Below are 22,557 nucleotides of genomic sequence, written 5' to 3'. Positions count from 1 at the left end.
AGAAGTAAGGTGTCTAAGATTTAGAATATTTTCACTCATCAATTAAATCAGAAAGCAGGTAAGAACACAAAAGGGCCTGAAAGTCAGATTCAGTTTGAGGGTGAGGCCATGGTCTTTATTTGTATTTGTACTATGCAGTGTGATAAGTATTTTGTAATGATGGTGTAGCATCATTTCATCTTCAGTGGGAGTTTCCTCAACTGGGTTGGACTGAAAAGACTCTTCATTATCAGATGTTTGCCTTAGTTAGAAGTGATCAAGTCATAATTTGTGCAGAAAGAAGAAAAAAGGTTGGATCAATGTGCGGAAGACAAAGAGGAAAAGAACCTGCAGTGGTCCCTTCAACCCGTATCACCGGAACTCAGCTATCAGGGTTTTCTAGATCATCCTTGTTTAAAATTAAAAAATAAAATCAGGTTTCTGATCAAAGTGCTGTTTCATTATCTTGCTTCCAAATAATATTTGAGAAAACTAAACTTACTATAATATAGAAATCCACCAAAAGCAATCAAATTTTGCATTTCGTTTTTAATTTCTCATAATAACGTAGTAAAACGGAAACATTAAGGATATTGGGAATTTTTTCTATGAATATGCTAACTTCTTCAAGGACTTTTCAGAAGGTGTCATGTTTTTAAGAGTGATTCAAAAAATGAGAGTTTGGGTAGACAAGCAGCTTGCAAATTTCGGTGAAACTGGAATAGGCTGGTATACATATTAGTGTCCACATTTCTCAAGATGAAACCTGGAACTGTAGCTGTGAAGTGCTGAAAGTGATCTCACAAGCCACCTGTGAAAATCAGCCCCAATGCAGACAAGACTTGATACCTTCTACTCCACGGAGTATGTGAGGATCAAGACAAACCAAGCGCCCGAAAGCACTGAGAAACTCTAAAGCACTGTTTAAACATATTCCACCATTACTGTCAATCATTTGAACGCAGTTTTTTAAACATGATTGTTATATAAGAGAAACAAATTTTCCTTCATTTATTACAGAACTTTTACTTAATTATAAATATAACAGATGCTAGAAAATTGCAACCACATTTCTTTGGCCAAGATCCATTCTTTTTTTTTTTTTTGCACAAGAAAAACACTTTGGCCCCAGAGGTGGATGGGCTCAGGAATTGGGATTTTTAACACTGCAAAGCAAAGTTATTAGATTGGTGCAAATGTACCTTTGGTTTTGCATTTCTGAACTTTGCCATTTGATGCCATTCTTAAATGTGGTTATGTTACACATCATTTTAATGTGCATTTCTTGCTTTATGTTTTTTGCTAGTGAATTATTACTTGCTATTTATTTTATATGTATTTTAGGCTATGGAAATTATGTTAGACAAAAGGTAAATTTGAGCAATTTCTTATTTGAGTTCAAAATGGGTGGTAAAGCAGTGGAGACAACTTGCAACATCAACAACGCATTTGGCCCAGGAACTGTTAATGAACATATAGTGCAGTGGTCGTTCAAGAAGTTCTGCAAAGGAGACAAGAGCCTTGAAGATGAGGAATGCAGTGGCTGGCCATTGGAAGCTGACAACGACCAACGGAGAGGATCATCAAAGCTGATCCTCTTACAACTACATGAGAAGTTGCCCAAGTCAACCATTCTATGATCGTCTGGCATTTGAAGCAAACTGGAAAGATGAAAAAGCTCAGTAAGTGGGTGCCTCATAAACTGACCACCAATCAAAAAAACCCATCATTTTCAAGTGTTGTGTTCTCTTATTCTATGCAACAATGAACCATTTTTTGACCAGACTGTGACATGCTACACAAGGTGGATTTTATACAACAACCAGCGATGACCAGCTCAGTGGGTGGACCAGGAAGGAGCTCCAAAGCACTTACTGAAGCCAAACTCGCACCAAATAAAGGGCCATGCTCACTGTTTGGTGATCTGATGCTGGTCTGATCCACTACAGCTTCCTGAATCCCAGCAAAACCATTACATTTGAGAAGTATGCTCAGCAAATCGATCAGAAGCACCACAAGCTGCAATGCCTGCAGCCAGCATGGTCAACAGAAAGGTCCAATTATTCTCCACAACACCCAACAGCAGGTCATACAACCAACGCTTCAAAAGTTGAACAAATTGGGCTACGAGGTTTTGCCTCATCTGCTGCATTTATCTGACATCTCAACTGACCACCACTTCCTCAAGCATATCAACAATTTTTTTGCGGGGAAAATGCTTTCCAAGAGTTCGTCAGATCTTGAAGTATGGATTTTTATGCTACAGGAATAAACAAACTTATTTCTCATTGGCAAAAATGTGTTGACTGTGATGGTTCCTATTTTGATTAATAAAGATGTGTCTGAGCCTAGTTATAATGGGTCCGAAACCATAATTACCTTTGCACCAACCTAATACACCACAGTGCAGATGAAAAAAGAAACAGGGAAACTATTGAACTTAATTGTGTCATTTTTTGGATAACTCGAAGATCCTTGGGTTGGTCCATCATGGTTCAGTTCCCCACCTTTTCACACTTTAAACCCCGTGTGTAAATGCACTCTGGGCTTCCATGTGCAAGCATGTGTGCACGCTCAACTGTATCTCTTCTGTGACCCCATGGACCATAGCCTGCCAGGCTCCTCTGTCCATGGGATATCCCAGGAAAGAATACTGGAGTGGGTTACATTTCCTTCTCCACTGGGCTTCCACACTTGACCAGTATCATCATACTATTATATGCCATTAGGTATCAACAGAAAGAGCATTTATATGATTTTTTTTAGCCACAGTATCTCCCACATATGAAGTTGTCATTGGAACTCCCAGATGGAGCAAGCTGTTCTCTTGATTGTAGAACATATCAAATTTTATTTAAAATATTTTTTGAACCTTGGTATGTATTCCAATAGACTGTAAACTTCTTGAGGACAGATTTTGAATCTTGTAGCTCAACCATCAACCATAGCAGCTGGCACAGAGTGAATGCCAATGCCTCTTCTCTCACCTAAGAGATGTTCTGCATGTATTTGATGTATCATGACCATCTTTTATAAAATGGTATACTATATGCATCATTTATAAGCATTTTAAAGAAAATAAGACCAGACAGCCAAATTATCTAGGTTCATAGTCCAGAAGAAAATATTTACGGATATTTCTATTTGTAGAGTACATTAAAGTTGAATTTATTCTGTGGAAATGTTAATTTAATGTTTTAAATAGTTATTATCAGATTCTTTTGTTTATACTAATGAAAAATAAGAGATCAATTATCATGGTATTCTGATGTGATAGGTACAGCTTGGATAACTTTCAACTCTGAGAATGGTAGCAATTAATGATTATACTGGTATTTGGAAAGAAATAATTAGAGAGATATATTTTATTTCAAATCTTACCTAATAATGCAGAATGTGACAACAAAGTGTCACAAACCAAAATGCAAGCTAACATGGTCTATGAAAATAGCTTTGAAAGAAATGCTGTATTTTCGAAACCTTCTATCAGCTGCTTAGGGAATGCCAGCTCTGAAACATCTTATATACCATCAAAAATGTGTTTTTTTAAAAGTATGTTATACTATTTTCCCTTATAATGAAAAAAATACAAACAAGTAGAAATAGTTTGTAAAATTAAATATATACTTATATTCATGATAAGTAAGTACAAACTAACATTTCCAGTTAAGATTTTTTTCTTCCCTTTCTTTCTGACACAATTATAGTACACAGATAAATCCATCCTTCTTACTTCCAGATTGTTGTAACCTTTTTCCCCAGAATGTTTCTCCACACTGCAGTACCTGCCTTTAGTGTAGGCATACAATGAGTAGTATTCCTCTTGAGGGTCCCCATAGTAAATGTAGTTTAACCAACAGAGTAATCAGTTCTTACCATCATCAACCATCTATGAAAATCATGCATTTGACCTCTATAAAACATTAAGATAGCTAACACCCTATAACAGGAATTCCATGGTTACTATAAATGTTGTTCTCGGCAATGCCTGTAATACCATAGGCTGGCAAACCAAATGTTTAATCCAATGCTTTTATTACCCTCAATTTAACTTAATTATATCGAACACCTGGTTAGTTGTGGCCATAAGTTAAGAAATAAACCATGATGGTGAGTAACCCCAAAGTAATAAAAATGAAGAACACCCTCTGATAAACTAAGCAGAGACAACGCCAGTGATGTCATGCAGTTTCTGAGATATTATAGAAAAATTGTTTCTTAATATTGATAAGAAAATTATGCATCAGTGAAAATGCAGACTTAGAAATATAGTACTGAGACTTTCAATTTGTGATGTCTTGACTGATAAGGGAAAATGGAATTCTTATTACTAAAGAGAGCTGATCTCTTGGGTGTTGCTGATGGCTCCCTAACTGAGCTTAGTGTTTAATGAGGCTGTACAAATAAAAAGCAGTGGGGGAAATACGAAATACCTGTATTAAATGCCATCCTGTAAAGTATTTGATGGATGGAAGAGTCTAATGCATTTTAAATAAATGCATATCATACTATCACATAGAGTGAGTCTTAAAAAATTATTACTTAGATGCACAGTCCTTGTAGTGGTAGACATGGCACTGTGAAGAAAGTTTGATTTAGAAGCTATTTTCTATTACACTTATCAAGTGATGGAGTTGTTGTTAGTCATATTATAATGTCCCTTCAACTTTGGTACATTCAGTGCAAAATATTTTGGGGAATTTTTTGTACCTTTATAAAAATAAAAGGCCCTTTTGTTCCCTTGAGAGTGCTTAAAAGGATACATACACGCATGATGCCCGAATAAGCATGGAACATGAAAATGGAACAGATGATACATATAGTATGATAGGTCGATTCTTATCTACATCTTAGAGAACATAAATATAATGAAACTATAAAAAATAAACAGAACTCACTGTGTACTTTTTTCCTGATACGCTGTGATTAATTGCTAGTTATTTTAAAATTGTTTTCATGCATTATAAAGCATAAAATCTGTCATTAGTAATTCATTGATAACAGTTTTGTCTTCAGCCATAATTACACACATATCACTTTGCATATACATTGTCACAGACCACCTTATTGCAAATCTTAAAGGTTACCTCATATTGACTTGGTTTCATTTTCCACTTGTGTCCCATGAAAGCTGAAACCTATGGTACACACCATGCAGGTACTCAGAAGCAAGAAAATGAATATTCTGTTATAACTTAGGGCTTAAATGAATGTATTTTCAGGAAATATATTTGTTTTTATTATACTATTTAACTTGCACTAATTTGGAGATTGGGCCAAGTGCTGTCAGTTTGGCTTGAACCATGTTCAAAGGTTAAGTTTCATGATTCTCCTGAGTCTCTAAAAGTTACCATGGAGCTGATCGTGTACAGGTTCATCTTTGTCTTGGAATATAACAAATGGAAAAAAGTTTGGCAGTCAAGAACTGTTGATTGAAAGACTGTTGGGTGGTTCCCTGGGCATCAAGCTCACCCAAATCCTTCCAAGAGGATCATCATCACTCTCCAGTACCCAAATGAGACAGAGCATCCGTTCCTGGAAAATAACAGCATTCAGCTTTACTCTAATGGAAGCGACTCTTGGAACTTCCAATGCTCAGCCATTCTTCAGGAAGGCAGCTTCTGGGCATTGCGCCTCCAGGTCACTCAAGTCCAAAGGTACTGGTCTCTTCAACGGCTGTCAAGAGTTTCTCATAGAGCATGGAGAAGGATGGGTACGGAGGGAGATCCAGGCGGTTAAAGCAAGTGTGAGCTCTGCAAACAGAAGAAGCAGTAGAGAGTTGAGAACGCTGTGAGTGACCAGAGCCTTCCTTCTGGTGTCTGTGCATGCTCGTCTTTCATATTTAAATTTGCTTTGTTGCCAATTTTCACACTCCTTTTGGAAACACTTTGAAAATGTTTTGACTTGAACAATTCAGAACTGAATTCTTTTAAGGGAAATAATATCTTTAAAAAAATTTTCTTTACATTTTCACGATCATTTAAAATCCATATTACATATATATTACTGTTTGTTTAGTTGTCTAAGAATTACAAAGACAAGTTTGTATCTTTATCTCTCTTTTGATGTTAGGTTTTTTGGTTTTTTTTTCCCTAAAAGACATGAAGATAAGCTCTTGCAAAGTAATTTGTTTTCAGAGTTGGCATTTGCCTGAATGTTTCTTAAAGAGTCAATGGTCTTGCATTTTTTCATTTTGTTGGTCAGGGAAGAGCACTGAGTGTCTCTGAAGACCTCATGGCTTAGAGTTTTGGGAAATTCCCTGGCTGGACTCTCCTGTCATAGTCAGTAGACCATTGTTACTTCTTTGACTCCTGTGCTATAATCTGATTTCTCCTAATTCATGATGCAAAATAATGGCCATTTAAATCATTATGTTACATTCTTTTTTAGAAATACCTCCCCTTTTGCCAAGATAGGAAAAAATATGCTTTCCTGTTATTTGCACCTGAATCACAATAAAAAAATAGACAACCTCCAAATAGCACATCTTATCAGGAAGCAAATCTGCCCTTTTGACATGAAATAGGAAGCTTTTTGCTTGGAATGTACAACAGTTTGTTTGCAGGAGCTAAACAACTTTGCTTTTAAAAACTGCTCCTGAATTAATATGGAATTTTAGGAGCTGTGATCATTAACAGGCTGTTTTTACAAAATCACATGATTTTAACCTTTTATTCTTATAAATCACTTTAATATTTATGAGATAAATAGAGTCATACTCCTAGTGTTGTGGGAAGATCAGAGGTTTGCAGTTGGAGAAACTTGAGTTTGAATTTCAGCATTACCGACCAGCTGTGTAATTTGCAGTGAATTATTAAAAACCTGCCACTCAATTTCTCATCTATAAAATGAGAATCATATTATTTGTTTCAGAAGGATATGAGGATTAAATGAAATCATAGAAACACTATTATTTGTCTCAGAGGATATGAGAAATTTAATTTGAAATTTAATATGAGAAATCACAGAAACACACTTAATAGAATGCCTGGCTCACAGTGTTTGACCAATTAATAAGAGGTGCATTTTTAGCTACATTTCATTACCATCAAAAAGATTTACTCTAATCACCTTCATTAAATTGCCAAAGGATAATCATGACTCATGGAAACTGAGATAACAAAGAGATAATAAATAAAGCAGGTGTGTGTGGCCACATAGCTTATTAAAAACATTAACACGAAGGGCTCTGTCATATTAGGAAAATACAGATCTTCCTCAGCGTACAATGAGGTTACATACTGATAAACCCCTCGTAAACTGAAAATATCATAAGTCAAAAAAGCATGTGATACACCTAACTAACTGAACATCATAGCTTAGCCTAGACTACCTTGTACATGCTCAGAACACTTACATTGGCCTACAGTTGGGCAACATCATCTAACACAAAGCCTCTTTTATAATAAAGAGTTGAATATCTCATGTAATTTATTGAGTTACGGAATGTTTGTATGTGTACCGTTTTTTTACCCCAGTGATCACATGGCTGACAAGGAGCTGAGGCTCATCGACACTGTCCAGCATCATGAAAAAGTATAGCACTGAATATTGTTAGCCTAGGAAAAGATCATGACTCAAAACTAAAAATACGATTTCTACTGAAAGTGTATCACTTTTGTGTGTGCACGCTCAGTCATGTCCAACTATTTGTGACCCTATCGACTGTAGCTCGCCAGGAAATCTTCCTGACCCAGGGATTGAACCCACGTCTCCTGCATTGGCAGGCAGGTTCTTCACCACTGAGCCACCAGGAAAGCCTCTTATCATTTTCAAGCCACTGTAAAGTCAAAAAATTCTAAGTCAAACCCTCCTGAGTCTGGGACTGTCTGTACCAATTTTGGGACACAGAAATAGAACTGGCTCAGAGTTTACAAGTTCTTGTTATTACAAACTCTAGAATATATTGGGGGGAAATCATTTAATCAATCTTTGCAATCAAATACTTTTTTCATAAACTATTTCAAAATTGCATTTGACATAGTTCATATTATACCTCCTTACATCAGAGCCTTAACTTGGGTCTCGAAGAACATTTTACTTTTTAAAAGAAACTGAACTAGCATACTCAAAGTCTTAGAAATGGTTTAAATATCTATCTTGTGTAAAACACTGGTATAAAAATACTAACTGAAAACTTTAAATCTGTTATAGGGAAAGGGGAGGAAGAAGCAGAGAAATGAAATATATTTTGAATATAATTATCATCCAGGCTTTGTGAGTGAGACCCATAACATTCATTATGGGTCTACCCATTAGACTAAAGACGGTACTTCTTTTAGATGAAATTTAAACATTTTCACTTCATTGGCTACCAACAAGGCTGAGACCCTTTCCCCAAGTCAGTTTATTTGTAACATTTCCTGTTTTGTGATCTACATGTTCATCTACTTTGCCCATTTATTTTTTCTTCAAAAATTTTTATTTTAATAAATACACATCACAAAGGATGTTTCATATTAACCATTATCAAGTACACAGTTCTGTAGCATTAAGTACATTCACATTGTTCTGCAACCATTACCATTATCCATCTCTAGAAATTTTTCCTCTTTCCAAACTGAAAATCTGTACCTATTGAACACTGACTCCTATTTTCTCCCAACCCTGCAACCCCCATTCTATTTCCTGTCTCTATGAATTTGACTACTCTAAGTACCTCATATAAGTGGAATCATACAATATTCATCCCTTGTGATTGCTTTATTTCATTTAGCATTTTCCAGGTCCATGTTGTAGCATGGGTTGCAAATTCCTTTTTTTTCCCCTGCTGAATAATATTCCATTGTTTGTATATACTATGTTTTGTTAACCCATTCATCCATTGGTTGACACTTGGGTTGTTTTTACATTTTGACTATTGTAAAAAAGTATTGTTATGAACATGGGTTCCAATTTTTCTATATCCTCTCCAACACTTGTTATTTTTTTTTAATAACAGTCATTCTTATGAGTGTGAATAAATTTATCACATAAAGTTTTAGGATTTCTTATTGACTTGTAAGAAATACTTCAAAAGAAAGAGATTTACTCTTGTCTTCTCTCTCACGAATCTCTTCTAGCCTGTTCACCTTTTTATTGGGTTTGCCAAAAGGTTTCGTCAGGTTTTTCTGTAACATCATATGGAAAAATTAGAATGAACTTTTTGGCCAACCCAATATTTAGTTATGCATTTTATTTATATGGCAGTATTAACCAGATTCCCTGCTACCCATTTTTAATACACTGTCTTTCTTCAGCATGCTGCTGTGATAAGAAATGTTGAAAAGATGATCTCCAGAGTTTACACCTCACAGAAGTTGTTCACGGTCTTTTTTGCTCTGGGTAGTGCTAGTGTACCAAAGAGTATGATAGATGAACTTTTGGGATAACTCTTAAAAGAGTAACTCATTTTATATAGGTGTAATCTGGAATAGATATGTGTGAATTCATTTTTGTGAACTGAGTCATACTGGGGAAACTAGGAAATAAAATAATTCAAGTAAACCTTTTCTCTAGTTAAGCAATAATCCCTGAAGTGAACGTATTAGTTGCTCGGTCATGTCCGACTCTGTGATCCCATGGACAGCAGTCCATGGAATTCTCCAGGCCAGAATACAGGAGTGGGTAGCCATTCCCTTCTCCAGGTGATCTTCCTGACCTAGGAAGTGAACCCAGGTCTCCTGCATTGCAGGCAGGCTGTTTATAGTCTGAGCCATTAGGGAAGCCCAATAATTACTGATTAAAGTTTCTTAGAACAGGACAGGACTGTAGGTGTAATATGTCTATCACATGCTTGTTAAGCCTGTTTCTTCCCTCTTGATAACCAAATAATTTCTCTTAACTGAAGGTTAATTTTACCTCATCAGGAGTTAACAAAATAATCACATACATGAGGATGACAATTTATAAACAGTAATGTTTGAATCCTACAATTAATTTCTTATGCATACTTGGATTGAATGATGAATTTTAATTCACTGTGGTCTTGTGGTATGATGAATTCTAAGATGATCTTCCATGACCCATGCCTTTGTATAATCCCCATCTTTTAAGTATGACAGGGGACCTGTAATTTGTAACCAATGGAATATGGCAAGGGTGAAGATATATTGAAGATGTAATTAAGTCTCTCATCCGTTGATTTTAAGTTAATTAAAAGGGTGATATCCTGAACTTGGGCCTGACCTAATTAGGTGAGACCTTTAAAAGAGCATCTAGAAATCAGAGAGTCTCTCTGTTGCTAGATTTGAAGAGGTAGACTGCCATGAATTCTGCAGATGCAAGGAATAAATTCTACCAACAACCTAAGGGAGTTTGGAAGCAGGTCCTTCCCTAGTTGAGCTTTCAGATGAGAATGCAATCCAGCCAACATTTTGATTTCAGCTTTCGGATGCTGAAAAGACCTGGCTCAATAGTGCTCAGACTCCTGATTACAGAAACAGTGACATAGTAACCATGTTGTTTTAAGCTGCTAAATTGGTATTAATTGGTTATGAAGCTTTGGGAAACTGCTACAGGTCTCAATGTAGTAATGTAGCCTAAGAAGAGGTAGTTAAGTGTAATAAATGTAATACAGTAGCATCACCCCTATCAAGGGCAGTGGTGCAAAGCTGGGACTCAATAGCAGTCCTTTCATCCTCCCAGGCTTCTGAGCAAAAAAAACAGGAACTCTGAACGTCTCTGCTGTTCAGTAACTTATCCAGTAAATCCATCAGCCTGGACGCTCATATTTTTGATTCAGTTCTCAACACAAAAGGAAGGATTGGACAACTTTTTTGATCCTCTTCAGTCACAAGACATAATCACCATCATTGGTCCTTAACCTAAAGCTATCATGGATTCCTAAATTGCACCTGGTTATATTGCACCTAATATATAGGTGCAATTGCACCTAATATATAGTTACCATAATAGAACTTTCCTTCTGAATAAACTGAAAATGTTTCATGAGGATGGAGAAAGTATGTATTGTTGAGGGGGAAACTGTAGAAAGATTAAATGGGTCCGCCAAAGTCAAATCAAAAATAGACCACAACCTTGGGTTCCTAGGGGAAGTCCAACATTAAACTGAAAGCAGGGAAACTAATGCTTCGTTTTTTTCACTTTTGGAAGCCTGAGTGTTCATTTCATCCTACTTCATGATTTAAAGTGCTAGTCCTCAACACCTTACCAGATTACACACATTTTGAAGACAGAAATTAGAAAAATTAAGCTTCAAATATTTTTTAAATAAATGACTCAATCAAAACATACAGAAGCTTCAGGGAAAATGGTCCAGATTTGGTCAGTTCAGAAAAGTCTGGGAGATACCAGGGGATTTTTTAGGTGCTCTAACCAACAAGTTCTATCTCATGCTCACCAGAAAGCAGAGATATTCAAAGAGATACAGGGGGAATTCATCAGAATCATCCAAGAAACTTGTTTACAATGGAGATTTTAGGTGCACTCCCTGAGATTCTACTTTAGAAGGTCTGGGGTGGGCCTAGGGATCTGCTTTTTAACTATCAATCTAAATGAGTCTGATGCAGGTAGGCTCCACTATTGGAGAGGCATCAGTTACATTAGAAGTAAGATATCTATACTGGCTATTCTCAGCAGAGTTTTGTGTGCTTGCAAAAATTTCAAAACTCCTTATAAACAAGACAGCATTGCTAATAAGGAAATTGAGGAACAGTGTGGTTAAATAAATTGCCCAATATTTACCATCAACTGGCTGTGTGAGCCAAGAACAGGGGAAAAAAAAAAGCAAAACAAAACACAATCCTCTGAGGCTTCTCACACCCCCCTCTCCCACCCCATTCCATGTCCTAAGAAAACTCTAGCAGAAAATAACAGAAGGGCCCTTGGATTATGTTGATATTGGCAGCAAAAGCACATCCAGTTATTCAGTCTCAATAAAAGAACATTTTTCAAATCTTTCAAAGCCAGCCACACTAAGGCTATAATGAGTTTACCTCATTTTACTCTATGCAGCCAGAACCACTCAAGGAGGGCAGATCTGAACTAGTCTTTGGGAAATCATGCTGGCATTAATATAAAGAAGATTTAAAAGCCCTCCAGACATCTGGTCTGACTTAATAGACCTCTTGGTGCTTTCTGGATTCTTTAAACGTTAACCAGGAGGTCATATGCTTAACCCTCTTTTCTTTCCTATAGATACAGATAAGTCGATTATCCAAATCCAAAGAGCCCAAAGTATCACAATTATATCTGAAGCTTCACAGATTGATTAATTGATTAATGCATTTCTGTGGGTGTATGCATTTATAAATTGATTCTCCCAGAAGTGACTCTTGGTAGCTTATAAGGACTCAAAATACGAGGCAAAGAAGAAATTAGAATCAAGATTTTAAAGAGAGGGTGAGAAAACCATGGGCTTCATTTTATCTAGTAGATATAGCCCTAGAAATAAAATGTATATAAATCTAATAAGTCCTTTTTATTTGCATTATCATTTAGAATGTGTTTTTATCAGTACTCTCTTTTCAATTGGCAATGGTGCCTAATCCTTCTGATTTGTTTCCTTACTCCTATTTCAACCTTTTCATTGAGTAATTAATAAATCAAAAACAAATACTTAAAAGCATTCTGGGAAATCCCTAAAGGATATTAGAATATCACACTTTAGTGTCATGATTTCTTTGGAAGTGGGAGCTTTCCTGACCAAGTTTACTTGTCAAGCTCACATTCTCCCCATCGAGCCTGGCTTCCCCACAAGGGAATCAGGTGTTCACGCAGTCTTGCTGGCAGGGCAGCCTAGATGAAGGGGCAGAATTGGCCAGGAGCTGGGCTGTGAGGTGGGCAAAGAGGGGCTCTCTTCTTAGGCTCTCCAGGGCCCCCGCACCTGCAGACTCTCTTTGATTATGTACCCTCTTGAGACCCCATATTTGAAAGCTTGGCATTTCTATACAAAGTTCCCTGATGAATAAAAATTAATTTTTCAACTTACATTTCATTTATTCCTTAATTCATTGAACAAACAAGTTCTAAGGTTATACTGCATGCCAGGCATTGAGCTGTCCCCTTGTATATGAGGATGAATAGTCTGATCTCTGCCCACAAGAAGTTTATACTCTGACAACAAAATGTGCAGGCAAATGGGACCCGCCAAAGGTTATGCAGTCTGTGCTCTCTACTAGAGGTTTGAAATGCAGCTTACCTTTGACTCTGCTCACCAACTCATAATCCCTAGCTCAGGGCTGCTTTTCTCCAGAAAACTATAAGAAACCTTTGCCTATTCCAAAAAGATTCCTATGGGCTATTAGTGACCCTGCATATAACGCGCTATGAGTCTGCTCTGTGGAGTCAAGAAAGGCTGTACTATTTATAACAGCCAGGACATGGAAGCAACCTAGATGCCCATCAGCAGATGAATGGATAAGGAAGCTGTGGTACATATACACCATGGAATATTACTCAGCCGTTAAAAAGAATTCATTTGAATCAGCTCTAATGAGATGGATGAAACTGGAGCCCATTATACAGAGTGAAGTAAGCCAGAAAGATAAAGAACATTACAGCATACTAACACATATATATGGAATTTAGAAAGATGGTAACGATAACCCTATATGCAAAACAGAAAAAGAGACACAGAAGTACAGAACAGACTTTTGAACTCTGTGGGAGAAGGTGAGGGTGGGATGTTTTGAAAGAAAAGCATGTATATTATCTGTGGTGAAACAGATCTCCAGCCCAGGTGGGATGCATGAGACAAGTGCTCGGGCCTGGTGCACTGGGAAGACCCAGAGGAATCGGGTGGAGAGGGAGGTGGGAGGGGGGATCGGGATGGGGAATACGTGTAACTCTATGGCTGATTCATATCAATGTATGACAAAACCCACTGAAATGTTGTCAAATAATTAGCCTCCAACTAATAAAAATAAATTAAAAAAAAAAAAAAAAAAGGCTGTAGAGAGGACACTATCTGAGCCAAGCCTTGAAGGATTTGTAGGTGTGTAGAGCTTTTCTAGTTCAACAACAAAGAGAAGGACGTTCCCAGCAGACTGCCCGGAAGCGAGAGGAAGCACTGCAGCAAACTTGAGAACTAAAGTGCTTGAGTGACAGAAGCCCAGACTGGATGTGAAGGCACAGGCCTTTCCCATTCGGTCCATGCGTTAAAGGCAGCGAGTGGGCATGCAGCCAGAGGTGGCACGGGCGCTATCAACGCCAACAGGGAGTGGAGGAGGTGTGGAAGGACGAAGACGCTGAGTTAGAGCTTGCAACCGGCGTGAGAAACACACCTACCAACCACACAGAGTGACCCATTCAACGGAAGGAGTTCAGCCATTGCTTTGTTAGCCTAAACTTATTAACACAAATAAAGCTATAACTTTTGTCACGACTTTATAAACATTCACAATTTCTCTTTTATCCCCACTAATACTGTCTTAGACCATGGGATTTAGGGCAGGAATTCTCACTACCACTAGTTCACAAGTATCTGTGCAATCCTGGTGGCAGAGCACAACCCTGACCCTTCCCAGGTGTTCAGTAAATGGGAAACAGTGGAAAGGAATTCTATGGCACTTACTACACCCACTACCCATGTGTTATATACCATTCGGCAGTGACGGTTATCTGTTCACTGAAGTATCTGTTAGGCCCTTCTCTAGGTTTTAAAGTCCATGCTGACAAGAGATCAACTTATATCTCCCATAAGGTAATTAGTATCTAAAGGCTTATTAGAGAATTAGATTACTAATTAATATCTTATTCTAAAGTCTTATTAGGTTGCCTGGGTTAAAATGAACTGGATCTATAAATACAGTGTAGAATGTTCCCACAGTGGGAATTCCTGCATGGGGGATAATCAGCAGAAGAAACTCTTGAAACTGTGCCTGGTAAGCAGGTCACGTCTCACCTGTGGGAAGCTCTGGGAAAAGATGAAGAGTACATACTTTTCAAATGTAAGAATTTAAACCCAACAGAAGAACACCCAGTGAGGAGTAGTTCCAGATTGAGAACTCAAACAAAATATAAATATCCTGGGTGGATACAGCAGATTTCTTAAATATCTAAAAACTGTAAAATGCCAGGTGAGCTCTGAAGGCTAGGGATTAGTGAAAACAGTCAAAATAGCTGAATTAATTGAACAATGTGTTAGGCATCATTTTTAAGCACTTTGCCCATTGTAAGCAACGGCAAACCTAGACAGCATATTAAAAAGCAAAGATGCCTATTATACAGAGTGAAGCAAGTCAGAGAGGAAAACACCAATACAGTATATTAGTGCATATATATGGAATTTAGAAGAATAGTAATGATGACCCTATATGCAAGACAGCAAAAGAGACACAGATGTAAAGAACAGACTGTTGGACTCTGTGGGAGAAGGCAAGGCTGGGATGATTTGAGAGAATAGCACTGAAACATGTATATTATCATATGCGAAATAGACTGTCAGTCCAGGTTCGATGCATGAGGCAGGGTGCTCAGGGCTGGTGTGCTGGGATGACCCTGAGGGATGGGATGGGGAGGGAGGGTCAAGATGGGGAACACATGTACACCCATGGCTGATTCATGTGAATGTATGGCAAAAACCACCACAATACTGTAAAGCAATTAGCCTTCAATCAAAATTAAAAAAAAAATAAAGCAAAGACATCACTTCACCAACAAAGGTTCATATAGTCAAAGCTATGGTTTTTCCAGTAGTCATGTATGGATGTGAGAGCTGGACCATAAAGAAGGCTGAGTACAAAAGAATTGATGTTTTTGAACTGTGGTACTGGAGAAGACTCTTGAGAGTCCCTTGGACTGCAAGGAGATCAAATCAGTCAATTCTAAAGAAAATCAACCCTGAATACTCATTGGAGGGATTGATGCTGAAGCTGAAGCTCCAACACTTTGGCCACCTGATGCGAAAAGCTGAGTCATCAGAAAAGACCTTGATGTTGGGAAAAGATTGAGGGCAGAAAGAGAAGAGAACAGCAGAGGATGAGATGGTTAACAGCATCACCGACTCAATGGACATGAATTTGAGCAAACTCTTGGAGACAGTGAAGGACAGGGAAGCCTGGCATGCTGCAGTCCATGGGGTGGCAGAGAGTTGGACAAGACTTAGCGACTGAACAACAAAACATCTCACTTCATCTCCAAAACAGCTTTGTAATGTAATTACTAGTGCCTATCCCAACTGTTCAGATGAGGATATAAAGACACAAAAGTGATTCTGGCATATCTTGTCTGGAATGGCCCAGAGTCATATGTTAAACTTAAGAGCTTATCAAAAATATTATGTGCTATGGCTTAGCATGACAGGCAAAGCCAAAGCCACATTCAATTCACATAAGCTCCTTGTTCTCACAGGGTTAGATCCTAGAGAGGGGAGACAGTCAATGGGTACACAATGACAGAACTGAAGGAAGCCCTACACAGTAAATAAGGTAGGACAGAATGACAGGCACCCTGGGAGCAGAAGCCTGGAGGGCCTTTCTGAGCACTGAGCTGAGTCCTTAGGGATGACAAAGCCAGTCGCATGCAGAACCAGCAGAAAAGAGATGGGGCAGAACGTTCTAGAGTCTTGAGGCAGAGTCACGTTTGGTAAATGTGAGGAACGAGGGGGTGGCTGGTGGCTGCGGCTGTGAGGGGAGAGTGTATGTGTGGAGGTTGGGGTAGCAGGCCAGCACAGGCCATGGTAGTGGTCCTCGGTAAGGAGTCTGGATTTTACTATAACTCACTGATGGATATAAGTAGGGGAGGGAGGTGATATGGAGATTGCAGAAGCTCGCTTTGGTTGCTGAGCGCAGAATGAACCACAGTATGTATATACAGAAATTGTCGTGTAGACAGCAGGCTATGGCAATAGCCTTGTGGAGAGGGGCTTGTGCAGTGGACTATGGTGGTGGAAAGAGATGAGCCCAAATTCGTTTTTGGTCTTGAAGCCAAAGAGAAGGGGATGACCAGTTCCTTATCAGCCATAATGTTCATCATTCACAAACACATACTTTATGATTTACAGCTGCTGTGACTTGAAAGACTCAATTCTGTTGACAGAAACAATGAAAACTATCAAGACTTTTACTCCATTTAGGAACTACAAATTATTTCAATAGTATTTTACATTATTTACTACAGTTCTTTTTTTTAGACAAAGTATGCTTCCTGGGTCGGGAAGATCCCCTAGAGAAGGAAAAGGTAACCCACTCCAGTATTCTTGCCTGGGAAATCCCATGGATGGAGGAGCCTGGTGGGCTATAGTCCATGGGGTTGCAAAGAGTCAGACATGACTGAGCAACTTCACTTTCACTCTATGCTTTATGAACATTTTATCCATTTCCCAAAGTAAAGACTAATCCAAAAGGTTCAGCATATTTAAGCATCTTTAATAGAGTAATATTCCTAGTCATCATGGGTATATCTTTGTTAGCACATGCTGATTCAACGGTGGGATACAATAAAACCTTAAAATATTATTATTAGAGAGCATGAATTGAGTAAGAAGGAAGAAAGGGAAAGGGTGGGAGATGGCTTTATATAAGAGATTAAACCATGGAGCTGCTGCTGCTGCTGCTAAGTCGCTTCAGTCGTGTCTGGCTCTGTGCGACCCCATAGACGGCAGCCCACCAGGCTCCCCCATCCCTGGGATTCTCCAGGCAAGAGTACTGGAGTGGGGTGCCATTGCCTTCTCCGAACCATGGAGCAGACAACTTTATTATAGGAGAGTCTTCTGCCAATTTGCTCTCAACCAAGGCCCCTCAGCTGACCAGCAGGTTGGGGGGAGCTGGGAGACGGGAGGGATGCCCCAAGACAAGGATGGGAAAGAGGTGGCACCAAGGGATCCTTACAGTGCCGGCTCTTGGTCTGAACTTTTTTTAATTAAAGAGAGTGACATGAGCTCCTCACTTACTTTCCCATTTCCTAGCTGACAGCTCAATTTGCCAGTAGACAATGCTGTCTATACTGGAGGAGGAAGGGCTGAATTATTGATGACACTGTAAAGCAATATTTCATGACACTGAAAGATGTTCATGATTAGTGATATTTGGTGAACAAAAAGCAGGTCATAAACAGTATATATGCTCTGATTGTATCTTGTTTTTAAATGTGTGTCATGCATGATGTGTATGTTGTATACAAATGAGTAGAAGTATGTTTAGAGGTTATCTCAGTAGTGGACTTTATATATTTTTATTATATATTACTATAATATTTATTAATTATATTACAGTATATTAATGATATACTATAATACATACTAATTTTTATTATATATTTTACTATATATTACTATATATGTGTTTATATTATATACCCATCTCTTTATTTTTAACTTCTTGGCATTTTTGTGAAAATTTTTCTTTATATGGGTCTTCCCTGGTGGCTCAGATGGTAAAGAATCTGCCTGCAATGCGGGAGACCCAGGTTCAAGCCCTGGGTTGGGAAGATCCCCTGGAGAAAGGAATGGCTACCCACTCCAGTATTCTTGCCTGGAGAATCCCATGGACAGAGGAGCCTGGCAGGCTATAGTCGATGGGATCACAGAGAGTTAGACATGAGTGAATAACTAACACTTTTCACTTTTCTTTACATGAGACTAAAAAGTGAAAAAATGTCTCGCAATACAGGGGTTAGGGAGTAAGAGGTACAAGCTTATGTAAAAAATAAGCTATAAGGATATATTGTACAGCATTGGGAATATAGCCAATATTTTATAATAACAATAAATGGAGAATAATCTTTAAAATTGTGAACCACTATATTGTACACTTGTAACTTACATAATATTATATATACATCAATTAAAAACTTTTTTTTTCATTTATTTTTATTAGTTGGAGGCTAATTACTGAAAAAAATTTATCTTTAAAAATGATGCTATCTTTTAAAGTTCTATTCCACTGGAAAAGCTGTCTCCCTGAGACACTCATTTCATAATTAACTTACTTTTTATTTTTTAATTTGGGTCAGAATTGCATTTATAATCATCTCCAGACACAGGCATTTTCTAAAATGAGTGTTTCCCTCCTTTGGCAAAACCAACACTGCCCCATTACGACAGCAGCTCTCCCACCGCCCTGTCCCACCGTCCTACTGGGCAAGAGCCCCTGGGAAGAACACATAAAGTCTACACCACCCTGGGAAAGAGGATCTGACCTGCATTTTCCTGCGGGCATGCGAGCAGCCTGTTTTTCAGAATGTTTAAGAGAGCATTTGCCATAAAGTGAATTTACAGTCTCCTAAGCCCATCAGGGCACAGGGGACAGGAAATCTACAGAAATGCAAAATACAGAGCTAACTACCAACCAGGAAGCAGAGGAAGGGCAGTAATGTGTTCAAGTCAGACGCCTCCACAGACACACCGGCCTGCCTCCATCATTATTTACCATCTGGTCTATAGTTACTTTATTACCAAAAGACAGAAAAAGAGAGCCACGGATTCAACTTGTTCTGGCTTCAGAGACACCCCTATATACTTTGACACACTTCTTGGCCCATGTTGTGAGTAGCATTATTTACTGCTACTGCAATGAGGACTAGGAAGTCGGAGAAAAGAATGAAACTCATTTGCTTCCCTGAAAGGCCGAAAGGCCCTCAATCATCCATGTCTAGAATAAGATGCCCTCCCTTCTGCTGGGACTGCCTGTCCTCAACCTTTACAGCCACTTCCACTATCACTTCTCCAGGGTGCAGCCTACCCTGCTTGACACAGGATGATGCCAGACTTCCTAGGGAAAACACATTTTAAGGAAGAAGTAGATCCATTCATTTTGTATCCAGTATGTACAATGTCACATTTTGAATGTTAGACATCATCTCACAAATAAGAAAAAGAAATACATTGGGGTTGAATAGCTTGGTACAGACCAGTTCTTTAGTTCTACAACTTAAACTTAGCAGGAAACTGCAGGAATGATGGCTTTAGTGTATCTGTGCTGACAGTAGGAAAAAATGGACTCAGTCATATACACCATCTCTTTAGATCAGAGCCAATCTTACAGATCTTTTTGGCACTTAACACGCCACATTTCATGATGACAGTTATCAGTGAAGAAATCATTTCTGATAAAACTATATGGTCAGGCGCTGAAGTTCTCCTTTTATGTTTTTCTTCCAATGTACCACTTTTGTGAAGCGAATTTTAATAGTTTCAGCAGGATGGTGGCTCCCAGAAGAATCATAATAAAAGGTTTAAAAGAACAAAGAAAACATACTATCCTTAAGGACTTTCATGCACATTATTCTCACTCACTTGACACAAATACTCCTTGAGCAGGGCATTGTTATTTCTACTCTTCAGAGATGGATCCAGGCTCTCAGGATCACATAGCTAGTGTATCAAAGTGCTTAAATCTGCACTCATATCTCCTAACAAGGCTATGTAAATTGATGAACCGGTGAAGCAGAATAGTCAAGTAGCTCTTTCCTCCCACTGGACTTAAAACATTAGAGCCTGTTACAGGCAAGGTATGAAAATGGTCTGCTTGCCTGATGTGCCTCATATCTTTATGTATGACTTTTACAATCTGGGTAGAACTGGAATCTAGAACCTAGAGCCTCAGGTCACAAGGCAGAAAGGAAGCAACAACAAAGCCTGTTGCCTAACTGCATGTGTGCAATGCTACGAAGAGCCCCACCATGTATGATGAGTCAAGTATATGAACTTCCTGGAGCTCCTGGGGAAGTAGACAAGTGAATATGGCCTGACCCCCAAGATTCTTCAGCAACCTGTCAGTGCTACTTATTGATGAACTGAACCTAACAGACCACCCCTTCCCTGGCCATTTAAAGTTGGAGAAACAGAGGCTGAGAGATCAAGTGGTCTTTTCTGGTCCCAGACTCAGCTGGTGGCAGAGGTGGGCAAGAAATCCCAACCTCCCAAAAACTCCAGGTCTTCTAACTTCCAACCCTGTGCTCTTTCCAATAAGCTGCAGCCTGACATATATTACAGATGATGATGGCAGAAATCATAATTGCAGCCATCATCAGCTGGGCCAGGGTCAGCAGTAAATGTTTTATATGCAAGATTTCATTTAATCTTCAGAATTACCGACCTACAATGTAGATGAGGAAACAAACAGAGGTTCAGAAAGATTAAGTAACTTCTCCAAGACTACACTGCAGGCAAGTAACAGAACTGGGGTAGAGCTTAGTCTCTCTGAAGCCAAAGTTTGTTGTTTACACCAAATTGCCTTTCTCTGCTCACCAGGTTTGGTGAACATTTCAGTGATTAAATAAAAACAGCTGATATATCTGCCTACTATTATAGTTTATTCCATCTACTTTACAAAAGCAAATCTTGAAAGAACACAATTCATCTGTCCTTTCTTGACTCTTTAATGCATCCTTGAGTTTCTCAGAAAGGTGAAAGGCCCTACTCAGAGAGTGAAAATCTGCTTTTGTGTTGCAAATGTGGCTTAAGGGTGAAAAGGCATGTTTCAGACATAAGGAAAATAAAATAAAAATTCTTCTTTAAATAATGAAATTAAATCTCTTACATTTGGAGCACCAAGTCAGCCAGCTAATACTTAGATGTTTGCGTGCAAGCACCTCTGTTCACAGACTGAGATGTACCCAAAGAGGTGGCTCAGGTCAGCCCTGAGTGAGCTCTATTCATTGCTCTCTGTATTTTCAGCACCACCTTTTTACATATTTATGCTTAGAACGCTATTCTTAAAAACCAGTGCCTTACAACTGCTAAGAAGTCAGTCTTCTTAACAAGTTTCTCAAAGTCATCTGTATAGTTGTCTTGGTATCCTCAGGGGATGGTTCCAGAACTCCCTCAGAGATACCAAAATCCGTGGATGCTCAAATATAAAATGGCATATCATTTGCCTCTAACCTATGCACGTCTTCCTGTATACTTTAAATTATCTTGTGTTCAGTTGTATATGACTCTTTGTGACTCCATGGACTGTAGCATGCCAGGCTCCTCTATCCATGGAGTTTTTCAGGCAAGAATACTGGGGTGGGTTGCCATTTCCTACTCCAGGGGATCTTCCCAACCCAGGGAAGAACCCACGTCTCTTGCATCTCCTGCACTGGCAGGCGGATTCCTTACCACTGAGTCATCTGGGAAGCAAGTCATCTCTAGATTGCTTGAAATACCTAGTACAATGTAAATGCTAAGTAATAGTTTCCGCATGTAGCAAACTCAAGTTTTGTTTTCTGTAACTTTCTGGAAACTTTTCAAAAAAGTATTTTTGACCTGCAGTTGTTGGGAATCTGTGGTTGGCTGAATCCGTAGATGCAGAACTCATGGATACAGATGGGTGACTGTACTTAAACTCAGGATAACATCATGGGGAACTTAGTATCACTTGGGAAGATTTAACCTCCTCAGAAAGCAGTTTTATTATTAGTAAAATGAGAGGCAATCTGAAATCCTCTTTACTCAAAAATTCAATATGTTACTGCTGATTGATAAAGGAGTTCTGAAACTAACTCTTCTCTGTTCCTCTTTATTTGCTCCCTGCTTTTCTTCTGCTTCAGTTCCAGTTTGCTCCATTCAACCCAGTTTTTTCATTCACAGATGCTGCCTTACGAGTCTCTTAGATTTATTAGTAGCAGCAGAAAAGCTATTTTTTTCCACTCAAGGAAATATATCATTTTATTACGTATGAGAGTACAATGCAGAGAGCATTCACAAGGTGG

At 38.5% G+C, this 22,557-nt stretch overlaps 1 protein-coding gene across 5 annotated transcripts in view; it reads right to left on the bottom strand.

Annotated features, from left to right (window-relative positions):
• Nucleotides 1-975: 975 nt before the first annotated feature.
• Nucleotides 976-22,557, bottom strand: part of HECW2 (HECT, C2 and WW domain containing E3 ubiquitin protein ligase 2) — a 422,372-nt gene continuing 400,790 nt past the window's right edge. For all 5 annotated transcript variants that reach the window (XM_043910516.1, XM_043910517.1, XM_043910518.1 and 2 more), the window contains one exon: nucleotides 976-5,732. In XM_043910516.1, coding sequence (XP_043766451.1) covers nucleotides 5,621-5,732 — 112 coding nt within the window. In that variant the 3' untranslated portion in view covers nucleotides 976-5,620. The remainder of the gene's footprint in view (nucleotides 5,733-22,557) is intronic.

Source organism: Cervus elaphus, chromosome 8, assembly GCF_910594005.1.
Source record: "Cervus elaphus chromosome 8, mCerEla1.1, whole genome shotgun sequence".
Classification (NCBI taxonomy): domain Eukaryota; kingdom Metazoa; phylum Chordata; class Mammalia; order Artiodactyla; family Cervidae; genus Cervus; species Cervus elaphus.
The sequence above is the reverse complement of the archived record's forward strand: the minus strand, read 5'-3'. Positions and strand labels throughout refer to the sequence as shown.